This window comes from Cherax quadricarinatus, chromosome 36 (assembly GCF_038502225.1).
Source record: "Cherax quadricarinatus isolate ZL_2023a chromosome 36, ASM3850222v1, whole genome shotgun sequence".
In the NCBI taxonomy this organism is placed as follows: domain Eukaryota; kingdom Metazoa; phylum Arthropoda; class Malacostraca; order Decapoda; family Parastacidae; genus Cherax; species Cherax quadricarinatus.
This window is the reverse complement of record NC_091327.1, coordinates 6,264,366-6,277,007: the sequence shown is the minus strand read 5'-3', so window position 1 is coordinate 6,277,007 and position 12,642 is coordinate 6,264,366. Positions and strand designations below refer to the sequence as shown.

Genomic DNA, 12,642 nt, shown 5'->3' with positions numbered 1-12,642 from the left:
GTAGCGGAAATGTTCGATTTTTACCAATGTTCAGGAGTAAATAAATCACACCACACGTCCAATACACGTCAACTGGGGAGTCTAATATTCTTTCACTAGTGCACTGATATTATTTATACCATTTTTACAATAATGCAGTAGTCTGCATAACAGTAAATTTTGTATTTTTTTGTATGAATAAAAAATCAAAATAGAAAGCAATAATAATATAAGAGGGGCCTAGAGATGTGACTAATGAACAGAGCATATGTTATTTTAGTGCCACGAATGTCTACCTTGTTTATTCTGGACCCTATTTTGAAATTGGCATCTTTTTTAGTTTGCGTGAAATTGGCCAAATTGCCAATTTCTGACCACCATATTGGGTAGTCCAAATTAGTAAATGGGAGGTTTCTTGTACTCAGCTGATAGATAAAATGGAGTTCTAAAGAAATAGCTATGAGTTTGGTCAACTGGAACAATGGAATTGGGTGAAAATAGGGCTCAAAGTAGGCAAAACCGCCGATACGCATATGTCGCCGAGACCGCTAACTTCGCGGGAGCATAATTCCATGAGTTTTCGACCAAATTTCGAACTTTTGGTGTCATTACCATTGGGAAAAGATTCTCTATCATTTCATAAGAAAAAATAATTTTTTTTTTCTTCAAAAATTGAGCGACAAAGAATGACAGTTTCAGAAAGGGGCCTGAAACAGTCAAAGGGTTAATCTTCGAGAAGGCACCTTCTTCCATCACTCTTCCTCCTCCTCTGAAGCAACTTCCTGAGCTGTGGTGTGTTGCTGTTGCAGATGAAGCTCATCAGTGGTTAGCTCTTCATTGTGGTCCTCCACCAACTCTCCCACATCCTCACCACTCACATCCAACCCCATGGAATTCCCCAATGCCACAATTGATTGCACAAGTGTAGGGTCGACAGGGTCAGCCTCAAACCCTTCAAAATCCTTCTTTTCGACACAATCTGGCCACAATTTTCTCCAAGCAGAGTTCATCATCCTGGAAGTCACTCCCTGCCAAGCTTTATCTATAAGGCTTATGCAGTGGAAGATACTGAAGTGATTCTTCCAGAACTCTCTTAGGATCAATTCAGAGTCCAAGGTTATGTCAAAGCACCTTTGAAATGCTGCTTTGGTGTACAGTTTTTTTAAGTATGCAATGATCTGCTGGTCCATGGGCTGGATGACAGGAGTGGTGTTAGGAGGCAAGAACTTCAATAGTACAAAATTGAATTCCTTAGACAATTGGTCTTCCAAGTCTGGAGGATGAGCAGGAGCATTGTCCATTAACAGGAGGCACTGGAGTGGCAATTTATTATCCAGGAGGAATTTCTTCACACTCGGGCCAAACACTTCATTGAACCATTCCAGGAAAATTTCCCTCGTGACCCATGCCTTACTGTTAGCCTTCCACATCACACACAATTTACTCTTGACATTATTTTTCTTGAACACTCTGAGATTTTCAGTGATACACCAGTAAAGACATCACTTTGAAATCCCCACTAGCATTACCACACAACAAGAGAGTTAGCCTGTCTTTCATAGGCCTGTGTCCTGGGAGTGCCTCTTCCTTCTGCATAATGTAGGTCCTCTTTGGCATTTTCTTCCAAAAGAGGCCTGTTTCGTCACAATTAAACACTTGTTGTGGTTGGAAATTTTCAGCCCCTACATAACCTTTGAATTCCCGCACAAATTTTTCAGCTGTTTGTCTGTCTGTACTGGCACCCCTCACCATGCCTTACAACACAGTGTATGCCACTTCGCTTTTCGAATTTTTCAAACCAGCTTTTGCTAGCCTTAAATTCACCAACATCAGCACTCGTGTCAGGCAGTTTCAATGAGATCGTCATGCAAATGCATGACGTGTATCAGTCTGTAGTGGAAGGAAGGCGGGGTAGGGGTCGGCCTAGGAAAGGTTGGAGGGAGGGGGTAAAGGAGGTTTTGTGTGTGAGAGGCTTGGACTTCCAGCAGGCATGTGTAAGCATGTTTGATAGGAGTGAATGGAGACAAATGGTGTTTAGTACTTGACGTGCTGTTGGACTGTGAGCAAAGTAACATTTATGAAGGGATTCAAGGAAACCGGCAGGCCGGACTTGAGTCCTGGAGATGGGAAGTACAGTGCCTGTACTCTGAAGGAGGGGTGTTAATGTTGCAGTTTAAAAACTGTAGTGTAAAGCACCCTTCTGGCAAGACAGTGATGGAGTGAATGATGGTGAAAGTTTTTCTTTTTCGGGCCACCCTGCCTTGGTGGGAATCGGCCAGTGTGATAATAAAAATAAAAAAATAGTTTTTACCACTGAATGTATCATTGCTTAGTTAAACTTAAGTTAATTTTAAGCCTGCCCATAATGCTCTGCATACAAGGGTCTTTTGGCATGTACACCCAATCACTATATTTCTTTGTACAATTACATATCATGTCCAAATAAAAAAAAAAAAAAAAATAAATAAATAAATCATTCAACCAATTGCTCTTCTTCCCTCCTGCACCTGCTTTCCTGTAAATATCTGTTTATATCTTACCCTAACTGCCTCCTCCTTTAGTTTACAAACTTTCACTTCTCTTTTACTTGTTGGCTCTATTCTCCTTGCATCACATCTACCTTTTACTCTCACTGTAGCTACAACTAAAAAGTGATCTGTTATATCTGTGGCCCCACTATAAACATGCACATCCTGAAGTCTACCCATCAATCTTCTCTACCAATACATAGTCCAACAAACTACTGTCATAATGACCTATATTATATCTTGTATCCTTATTTATCCTTTTTTTTTCTCTCTTAAAATATGTATTACCTATAACCAAACCCCTTTCTATACAAAGTTCAACCAAAGATTCCCCATTATCATTTACACCTGGCACCCCAAACTTACCTACTACACCCTCTCTAAATGTTTCTCCTACTTTAGCATTTAGGTCCCCTATCACACTTCCTCACTTGGTTCAAAGGTTCCTAAACACTCACTCACCATCTTCCAGAATCTCTCCTCTACATTCCTCTCTTCTCCAGGTGCATACACACATATAATGACCCACTTTCGCATCCAACCCTTATTTTAACCACTTGACTGTCGCAACCCCCAATCCTGAGGTGTCTCCTGGTGTCGCAAAATTTAAAAAAAAAAAAAAAAAAAAAAATCTTATGAAACGATAGAGAATCTTTTCCTTATTGTAATGACACCAAAAAAAACGAAATTTGATGGGAAACTGACGGAATTATGCTCTCGCGAAGTTAGCAACCACAGCGACATTTACAAATCGGCGATTTCGCCCACTTTGAGCCCTATTTTCGGCTAATTCTGTTGTTCCAGTTGAAAAAACTCAAAGCTATTTCTTTAGAACTCCATTTTTTCTATCGATTGAGTACAAGAAACTGCCCATTTACCAATTTCAACTACCCAATAATGTGGTCAGAAATTTGCAATTTGGCCAATTTCACGAAAATTAAAAAATATGACAATTTCAAAATAAGGTCCAGAATGAACAACGCAGACATTCCTGGCTCTAAAATAACATTTTCTTTGTTCATCACTCATGTCTCCAGGCCCCTCTGATATTACTCCTGCTTTCTATACAAACAAAAATAGAAGACTTACTATTATGCAGACTACTGCAATACTGCAATAATTGTATAAATAAGATCAACCCATTCGTGACTGCATATTAGAATGGCTAGTTGGACATTTATTGGACAATAACATCATTTGTTTACTTTTGAACATTGGCAAAAATCAAACATTTCCCCTACTTTGAGCTCCATTTCCAGGTACTTTTTATAGTAAAATCAATCAAAATCACCTCTATTTCTATAATATGTTTTCCATTCTATCAAGAGACCAAGAAAACGAGAATAAGACCATAAATACTATACGAAAATAGACCACAAAATCAGCATTTTAATTAAAAAAAAATGGTGGGAGATTTTTTTTTTCTCATTATGCACTGCGTGCTCCAGGATTTTTTTATATGGTGCACACTGACCACACAGACCCATTCTCTCACATGTGGGCCTACCAGCTTTCTCCTGCTTGATTTGAAGCTGCTAGAATTTATGAGTATATATACGTCAAACACGGTACCTCGTAAGACGTATATATATGGCCACGACAGTCAAAGGGTTAATAAACATAATCCTCAAATTTATACATTTATATTCCCCCTTTTCTTTCTGAAATTGATCCTTCAACATTACTGCTACCCCTTCCTTACCTCTCTCTCAGATACTCCTGACTTAATCCCATTTATATCTCCCCACCGAAACCCTCCTACCCTCTTCAGCTTTGTTTCACTTAGACCTAGGACATCCAACTTCTTTTCAGTCATAACAATGGCAATCATCTCTTTCTTATCTGCATTACATCCACGCATATTGAAAATTCTTCTTCTTCTTTCAACAAACCGGCCATATCCCACCGAGACAGGGTGACCCAAAAGGAAAAGTTTCTCTTTTTAAATTTAATAATATACAGTAGACCATCATTTAGCATGGTAGTTACGTTCCTGAAAATGTTGTGTTAGGTAAAATTGTGTTAGATGAACTGAAGAACTTGGGGGAAAAATAGGGTTACGTTCCTTGGAGCCCCAAAAATCCAAACACCTGTTTTTTAGGCCTCCACATCTTACAATAATAAAAGTCAGCATGTAGTTGTAGTTCTTTGTTGTGAAGTATTATGTTATTTTTACTGCTTAAGACTACAAATGAAAGAAATAATAGTATTTCTTACCTTAATTAAATTGTGGGTGCTGGTGTTTGTGGATGATTGTGAAGAGAGTGGAGAGTTATGTTGTGGTCCTACTGGGCTGAGGTGGATGGTAGAGGTTCTGGTACTGAAGTTGATGGTTGTACTGGAGTGTCTAAGTCATTCAGTAAGCCAGTCAAGTTTATTTATTTATTTATTTATTTAAAAATTTGAGCACACATACAGAGGTACAAAAAATACAGATAAGAGCAGCATGCCAAAGCCACTTATACTATGCATAGCATTACGGGCTGGCTTAAAATTAACTTAAGATTAACTAAGCAATGATGAAATCAGTGATAAAACTTTAATGTAAACAGATTACTATAAAGCACAAGTGAGTATTACAAAGACAGGTCATATGGTTGTATGCATTGTTGTACATTCAGTAAAATGGAGTATTCTGTTAGGTAGTGTATTTAAAAAATAATAAAGTTAGATTGGGTTTTAGGTTTAACATTTATGTGATATAATTGTGAGAAACATTTAAGATATACAATTTATAAGGTTCAGTTATTCAGTATTTATTTGGTTTTGGGTGAGTAAGTGATCTTTGAGAAGAGACTTGAATTTATAAACAGGTAGTGTTTCTTTTATATTTACAGGTAATGAATTCCAGATTTTAGGGCCTTTTATGTGTATTGAGTTTTTGCATAGTGTGAGATGGACACGAGGAACATCAAAGAGTGATCTGTGCCTTGTGTTATGGTCATGTGTTCTGTTGAGGTTGGCAAGGAGATGTTTGAGGGGAGGGTTAATATCAGAGTTAAGTGTTCTATGTATGTAATAGGTGCAGTAATAAGTATGGATGTTTTGTATGGTGAGTAGGTTTAGTGTATTGAATATTGGTGGAGTGTGCTGCCTATAGTGAGAATTTGTTATTCTAACTGCAGCCTTTTGTTGGGTAATTAGTGGTCTGAGATGGTTACTTATTGTTGAGCCCCATGCACAAATTCCATAGGTGAGATAGGGGTAAATAAGAGAGTGATATAGGGCCAGGAGGGCTGACTGTGGAGCATAGTACCGTATCTTCGATAGTATGCCTACAGTCTTGGAAATTTTCTTAGAAATTTGTTGTATATGTGTATGAAATTTGAGTCTATTATCAAGGTGGATTCCTAAGAATTTTCCCTCTGTTAGCTTTGTGATAGGTGATCCGTTTATCATTATGTTAAGAGGGACATCTGTAGCTCTGTTACCAAACTGAATGAAGTAGGTTTTGTCAATGTTTAGTGTAAGTTTGTTAGTCCTCATCCAGGTAGATATTTTCTGTAATTCGGTATTTACAGTATTGGCTAGCGTGACTGGGCTCGGGTGGGAGAAGACGTATGTAGTGTCATCTGCAAATAGTGTGGGTTTGAGTAATTGCGAAGCATTTGGTAGGTCATTTATGTATAGGAGAAAGAGAAGAGGGCCAAGGACACTTCCCTGTGGGACACCAACTGTAATTGGTTGTGCAGAAGAGTTTGCCCCATTTGCATACACATATTGGCTTCTGTTGCTGAGGTATGACTTGAGGTAGTTGAGGGAGTGCCCTCTTATACCATAGTGTGACAATTTTACGTGGAGCAAGTCATGGTTAACTGTATCAAAAGCTTTACGTAAGTTACTCAGTAAGTCAGTCAAGTTACTCAGTAAGTCAGTCAAGTTACTCAGTAAGTCAGTCAAGTCATTCATTAAGTCAGTCAGGTCACTTACTGAGTGGCTTGACTGACTTACTGAATGACCTGACTGACTTACTGAATGACTTGACTGACTTACTGAATGACTTGACTTACTGAATGACTTGACTGACTTACTGAATGACTTGACTGACTTACTGAGTGACATGACTGACTTACTGAGTGACATGACTGACTTACTGAGTGACATGACTGACTTACTGAGTGACTTGACTGACTTACTGAGTGATTTGACTGACTTACTGAGTGACCTGACTGACTTACTGAATGACCTGACTGACTTACTGAATGACTTGACTTACTGAGTGACATGACTGACTTACTGAGTGACTTGACTGACTTACTGAGTGACCTGACTGACTTACTGAGTGACCTGACTGACTTACTGAGTGACTTGACTGACTTACTGTCAATCAAATCACTCAGTAAGTCATTCAGTCAAGTCAGTAAAGTCACTCATTAAGTCAGTCACGTCATTCAGTCAATCAGTCAAGTCACTAAGTAAGTCAGTTATTCAGTATGTCAGTCATTTAGGAAGTCAGTCATTCAGTCACACAAACTCATGTTTACCTCTTTTTCTGTGTACAAGGTAACACTTCATTACGGCTACAGGTTAGCTCTCGTCTAATATCTTTGTTTCTTTGTTAATTCTAAGACTTAAGTGCTTATACCTCTTCATGCCACTTTCAGCAACACTGGTATGGCTACTGGGTGTCATAATTGCTTGGCAGATACAAGATATAGTAATTAAAATATCATAACACAATTCACAAACACAGCTGCCTTGAAGCAGAGAAAGACTGGACTGGACACGTATGAATTACGAACGCTGGGATGGTGGGGTGTTGTCGGGGAGTGGCAGGGGATGGTGGGAGGGCTCCACAACAAGGCGGCCGCTTGAGCAAAAGAGAATTTTATTTTTCCTTCCCACAAACTGAACTGTGTTAAATTGATTATACGATGTGTTACATAAAATTGTGCCGCAATTCTTTAATCATACAATACTCAAATCGTGCCAAATAAGCTCGTGCTAAATGATGGTCTACTTTATACAAGAGAAAGGGTTACTAGCCCGCTGCTCCCGGCATTTTAGTCTCCTCTTACGACATGCATGGCTTACAGAGGAAAGATTCTTTTCCACTTCCCCATGGAGAATAAGGGAAATAACGAAGAACAAGAACTAGTAAGAAAATAGGTGAAAACCCAGAGGGATGTGTGTTTATACATGCTTGTACATGCACATGTAGTGTGACCTAAATGTAAGTAGAAGTAGCAAGATGTATCCGAAATCTTGCATGTTTATAAGACAGAAAAAAAGACACCAGCAATTGCACCATCATGTAAAACAATTACAGGTTTCTGTTTCACACTCACTTGGCAGGATGGTAGTACTGTACCTCCCTTGGCAGTTGCTGTCTACCAATCTACTACTATTAATATTTTAAGTTCAAAATTGGTAGATTTCTGACAGATCTTACTATCATTAAGAAATGAACACAGTTTTTTGTATGCTTGGTACCAAGAATACTGACAAGAAGCATGAAGATTAAAAAATAAATCCGAATACATCATGAGGTTCTCATGCTGATGCAAGACAGTACAACTGAAACATTTTCAAGAAGCAAGCCTCTAACACCAGATGTAGAAAATATTACAGACATGAAGAATTATTTATTAGCATTTCAGCCGTTTCCAAACAGAGGCAGGGTGATCCGAAAAAGAAAAAATACTTTCATCATCATTCATCCCATCACTGTTTTGCCAGAGCTGTGCCTACACTACAGTTATAAAACTACAACTTATCGTTCAGAGTGCAGGCACTGTATTTTACACCTTCAGGACTCGACTCCAGCCTGTTGGTTTCCCTGAATCCCTTCATAAATGATACCTTGCTCACACGCCAACAGCACGTCAAGTGATACAAACCGTCTGTCTCCACTCACTCCTAAGACGCTCACACACGCTTGCTCAAAGTAGTAATAACCAAAGAAAAGGTTATTATTTTTTAAGCACAAACCACACCTATTCTTACAAGTGTCAGATAAGCAAGGCTGGAATAGCTATGTAAACAGGCAGCCTGCTGGCAGCAACAGCCTGGTTGGCTGCAATGATAGAACCCTCAAACCTGGTTACAGGTTTCTTTATCAAAACCAGAGATGAAGGGATCCAAGAACTAAATTCTGCATCACATGGCACTGTTAAATAACGAAATTTTATACACTGCTATTCTCCAGCCTGACACACAGTGGCTTACTCATGGACTAAGGTACAGTACTGTGGATGAAACAATTCATAGCAAACTCAAAAATTGGGGATTAAACTAGACTAAATGATAATGGTCCATGAGGAACTGACACACTGACCTTTATCTACAATTTCCTGGGTTAGATGTGAATGTGACTTCCTAGCTTACCAAGCTGAAAGTAGGCATTATGATGACAATACTAACTTAAGTAGCTGAGAGCTGCCTGAATGGACTACGAGAAAACGATTAAGACAGTAAATGCATCATTCATGTAAAGAGAAAACAGTGAAATACTTACTGGTAAAAGGCATGCTGGCTAGCAGTAAGGACTCTGTTAAACATCGTGTGTACTTCAAGTGGGGAGAGGAGAAAGCGACATGCTCCTGACAGTAATGAGTAACCCTTCACTGCAAGGCTAACCTGGGATGTACTGTCGCTCTTCTCCAGCAACTGATTATATTCTTGTAGAAAATACTGTTGAAAAAGTTTATTATGGAACCTGTTAATAAAATACTCTAGATAAAATCCAAGTGTGAAAATTACACTTGCATCAGTAAATTGCTTGAAAATATAAAGCAAATTTTATACTGCACATGATATTTAATTAACCCTTTCAGGGTCCATGCCATTGCTCTAGGAGTTTACAGACAGGGTCTGTGCCATAGTACTACATGATGAGTCAACTCACTCAGACAAGGTATGAGCAGTAAATTTGGGAGAGTATAAGAAAGAATGGACCTATGTGATTTATATGCACCATATACAAAAATCCTGCAGCATACAGTGCATGAGAAAAAGCTGTAACTGTGTGTTTTGGATCAAAACAGTAACTTTGCGATGTATTTTGGTATGGATTTTATGATGGTATTCACAATTTCTTGGTCTCCTCTGATGGAATAGAAGATATATTACAGAAATAGAGATGATATTCACAAGTTTTAGGACTGAAAATAGCATAAAGTTGAGCTCAAAGTAGTGGAAATGTTTGATTTTTTGCCGATGTTCAAGAGTCAACAAATTACATCACAGGTTTAATACACGTCAACTGGTGGGTCTAATGTGCATTCACAAATACATCGGTATTATTTACACAATTATCACAATATTGCATAACAGTAAATCTATTTTTCAGTGTGAATAAAAATCAAAATGGAATTCATTTATAAAGTCTGGAAACATAACTAATAAATTGAGGAAATGTTATTTAGTGCCAGGAATGCCTACATTATTTATTCTGGACCCAATTTTGAAAATGGAATATTTTGAAATTAATGTGAAATTAGCTAAATTATCAATTTCTGATCATTTTACTGGGTACCTGAAACAGTTGATTGAGTGGTTTCTTGTGCTCAGTCAATAACATAGCAGGCATACTAGCAAAATAGCTAAGAATTTGGTCAACTAGAACAATGTAATTGGCCTAAAATAGGAGTAAAAGTGGGCAAAATCACCAATGCATAAATATTACTCATGCAGCAAAATTTGTGATAGCATAATCTCATCAAATGTCCATCAAATTTCCTAATTTCTTCATAAGAAAAAAAAATGAAAATTCTTGGAACTTGTGGACAAGTTTCAGATCGAGGGTCTGGACCCTCGAAGGGTTAACTAAACTGATTAAGAAAAATGGCATCCTTGTGTGTGATCTTAGACATCAAGGAAAACTATTATAAAAAATATACAATGGACCCCCAGATTTTGTAGTCGTTAGATTTCGGAATACAGTGGACCCCCGGTTAACGATATTTTTTCACTCCAGAAGTATGTTCAGGTGCCAGTACTGACCGAATTTGTTCCCATAAGAAATATTGTGAAGTAGATTAGTCCATTTCAGACCCCCAAACATACATGTACAAATGCACTTACATAAATACACTTACATAATTGGTCGCATTCGGAGGTAATCGTTATGCGGGGGTCCACTGTATTCAGAAATAGTAACGTTTTTTTCGTCAAAATATTGGCTCGGTGATCGTCATTGAGCTCGGTAAGAGTCATTCGTCCCAAACATGTCTGCACAGCCCAAGCAGCCCGACACACCATTTAGAGCCAGTGTGCCAGTTTATCAGCCAGTGAGGACATCCCACACGTTCAAACTATACATTTCATATTATTCCATTCTTTTTAGTGCTTGTAACTGCTAAATAAGCCACCAGGGACCCAGAGAAAGCTTCTAATGTCAGCCCTTTAGTAAAGAAGGTGAGAAACACTACAGAATTCAAGAAAGACATCATTGCAAAATATGAAAGTGGAGTACGTGTGGCAGAGCTTGCCAGGTTGTATAACAAACCCCATACAACCATCGCTTCTATCGTGGCCAAGAAAAAGGAAATGAAGGAAGCTGTTGTTGCGAAAGGTGTAAATATGCTCACTAAACAGAGATCGCAAATACTGGAAGATGGGGAGACTTTGTTGTTGGTGTGGATCAATAAGAAACAATTATCAGGAGATAGTGTTATGCAGCCGATAATTTGTGAACAGGCAAGGCAGTTGCATGCGGATATCGTAAAGAAAATGCCTTGAACTATTGCTGATGTTAGTGAATTTAAGGCCAGCAAAGGCTAGTTTGAGAGATTTAAGAAGCGTAGTGTCATACACAGTGTGGTAAGGCATGGCAAGGCTGCAAGTTCTGACAAATACGCGACTGAAAAATATGTTCAGGAATTCAAGGGATACATAGAGGCTGAACAATTCAAACCCCAACAAGTGTTCAATGTGACGAAACAGGCCTCTTTCAGAAGAAAATGCCAAAGAGGACCTACATCATGCAAGAGGAAAAGGCACTCCCAGGACACTAGCCTATGAAAAACAGGCTAACTCTCATGTTCTGTAGTAATGCTAGTGGGGATTTCAAAGTGAAGCCTTTACTGGTGTATCACTGTGAAAATCCAAGAGTGTTCAAGAAAAACAGTGTCGCCAAGAGTAAACTGTGTGTGATGTGGAAGGCTAACAGTAAGGCATGGGTTACGAGGGACATTTTCCTCAACTGGTTCAATGAAGTGTTTGACCCCAGTGTGAAGAAATACCTCCTGGAAAATAAATTGGAACTCGAGTGCCTCCTGGTAATGGACAATGCTCTTGCTCATCCTCCAGACTAGGAAGAGAGAATGGTGAAGGAGTTTCGTTTCATCACAGTGAAGTTCTTGCCCCCTAATACCACTCCTCTCATCCAGCCCATGGACCAGCAGGTCATTTCAAACTTCAAAAAACTGTACACCAATGAAATGTTTCAAAGGTGCTTTGATGTGACCTCAGACACTCACTTGACCCTAAGAGAGTTCTAGAAAGATCACTTCAGTATCCTGGATTGCATAAACCTTATACGTAAGGCTTGGGAGGGAGTGACTTGAAGGACTTTGAACTCTGCTTGGAGAAAATTGTGGCCAGAATGTGTCCAAGAGAGGAATTTTAAAGGGTTTGGGGCTGACCCTGATGAGCCTATGGCAGCTGTGGAAAGTACTGTGGCATTGGGGAATTCCATGGGGTTGGATGTGAGTGGCGAAGATGTGGAAGAGTTCATGGAGGACCACAATGAAGAGCTAACCACTGAAGAGCTGCAAGGCCTTCATCTTCAACAGCAACAGACCACAGCTCAGGAAATTGCTTCAGAGGAGGAAGGTGCCTTCTTCAAAGATTAAGTACATTTGTGCAAAGTGGAGTGAGGTACAAACATTTATGGATGAACATCACCCTGACAAAGCTATTGCGGGCCGTGTTGGCAACATGTACAATGACAATGTCGGTCCCATTTTAGGAAAATTTTAAAGAAATGCCAGATACAGACCTCTCTAGAACACTTTTTTGAGCAAAAGGGGCCCAGTGACTCTCAAGCTGGTCCTAGTGGCATTAAAAAGCAAAGAAGGGAAGTAATCCCAGAAAAGGACTTGGTACCTTAAGTCATTATGGAGGGGGAGTCCCCTTCCAAACAACAGTACACCTTCATCCTCTCCCGTCTCATCACTCATCAATAAGTCTT

The 12,642-nt window shown here is 39.1% G+C and overlaps 1 protein-coding gene across 2 annotated transcripts in view; it reads right to left on the bottom strand.

Moving 5' to 3' along the window:
• The window catches only part of LOC128691314 (DNA-dependent protein kinase catalytic subunit), a 1,096,584-nt gene that overhangs the window by 942,758 nt on the left and 141,184 nt on the right, over positions 1 to 12,642 (bottom strand). For both annotated transcript variants that reach the window (XM_070091676.1, XM_070091677.1), the window contains exon 7: positions 8,965 to 9,140. In XM_070091676.1, the coding sequence (XP_069947777.1) occupies positions 8,965 to 9,140 (176 nt within the window). The remainder of the gene's footprint in view (positions 1 to 8,964; positions 9,141 to 12,642) is intronic.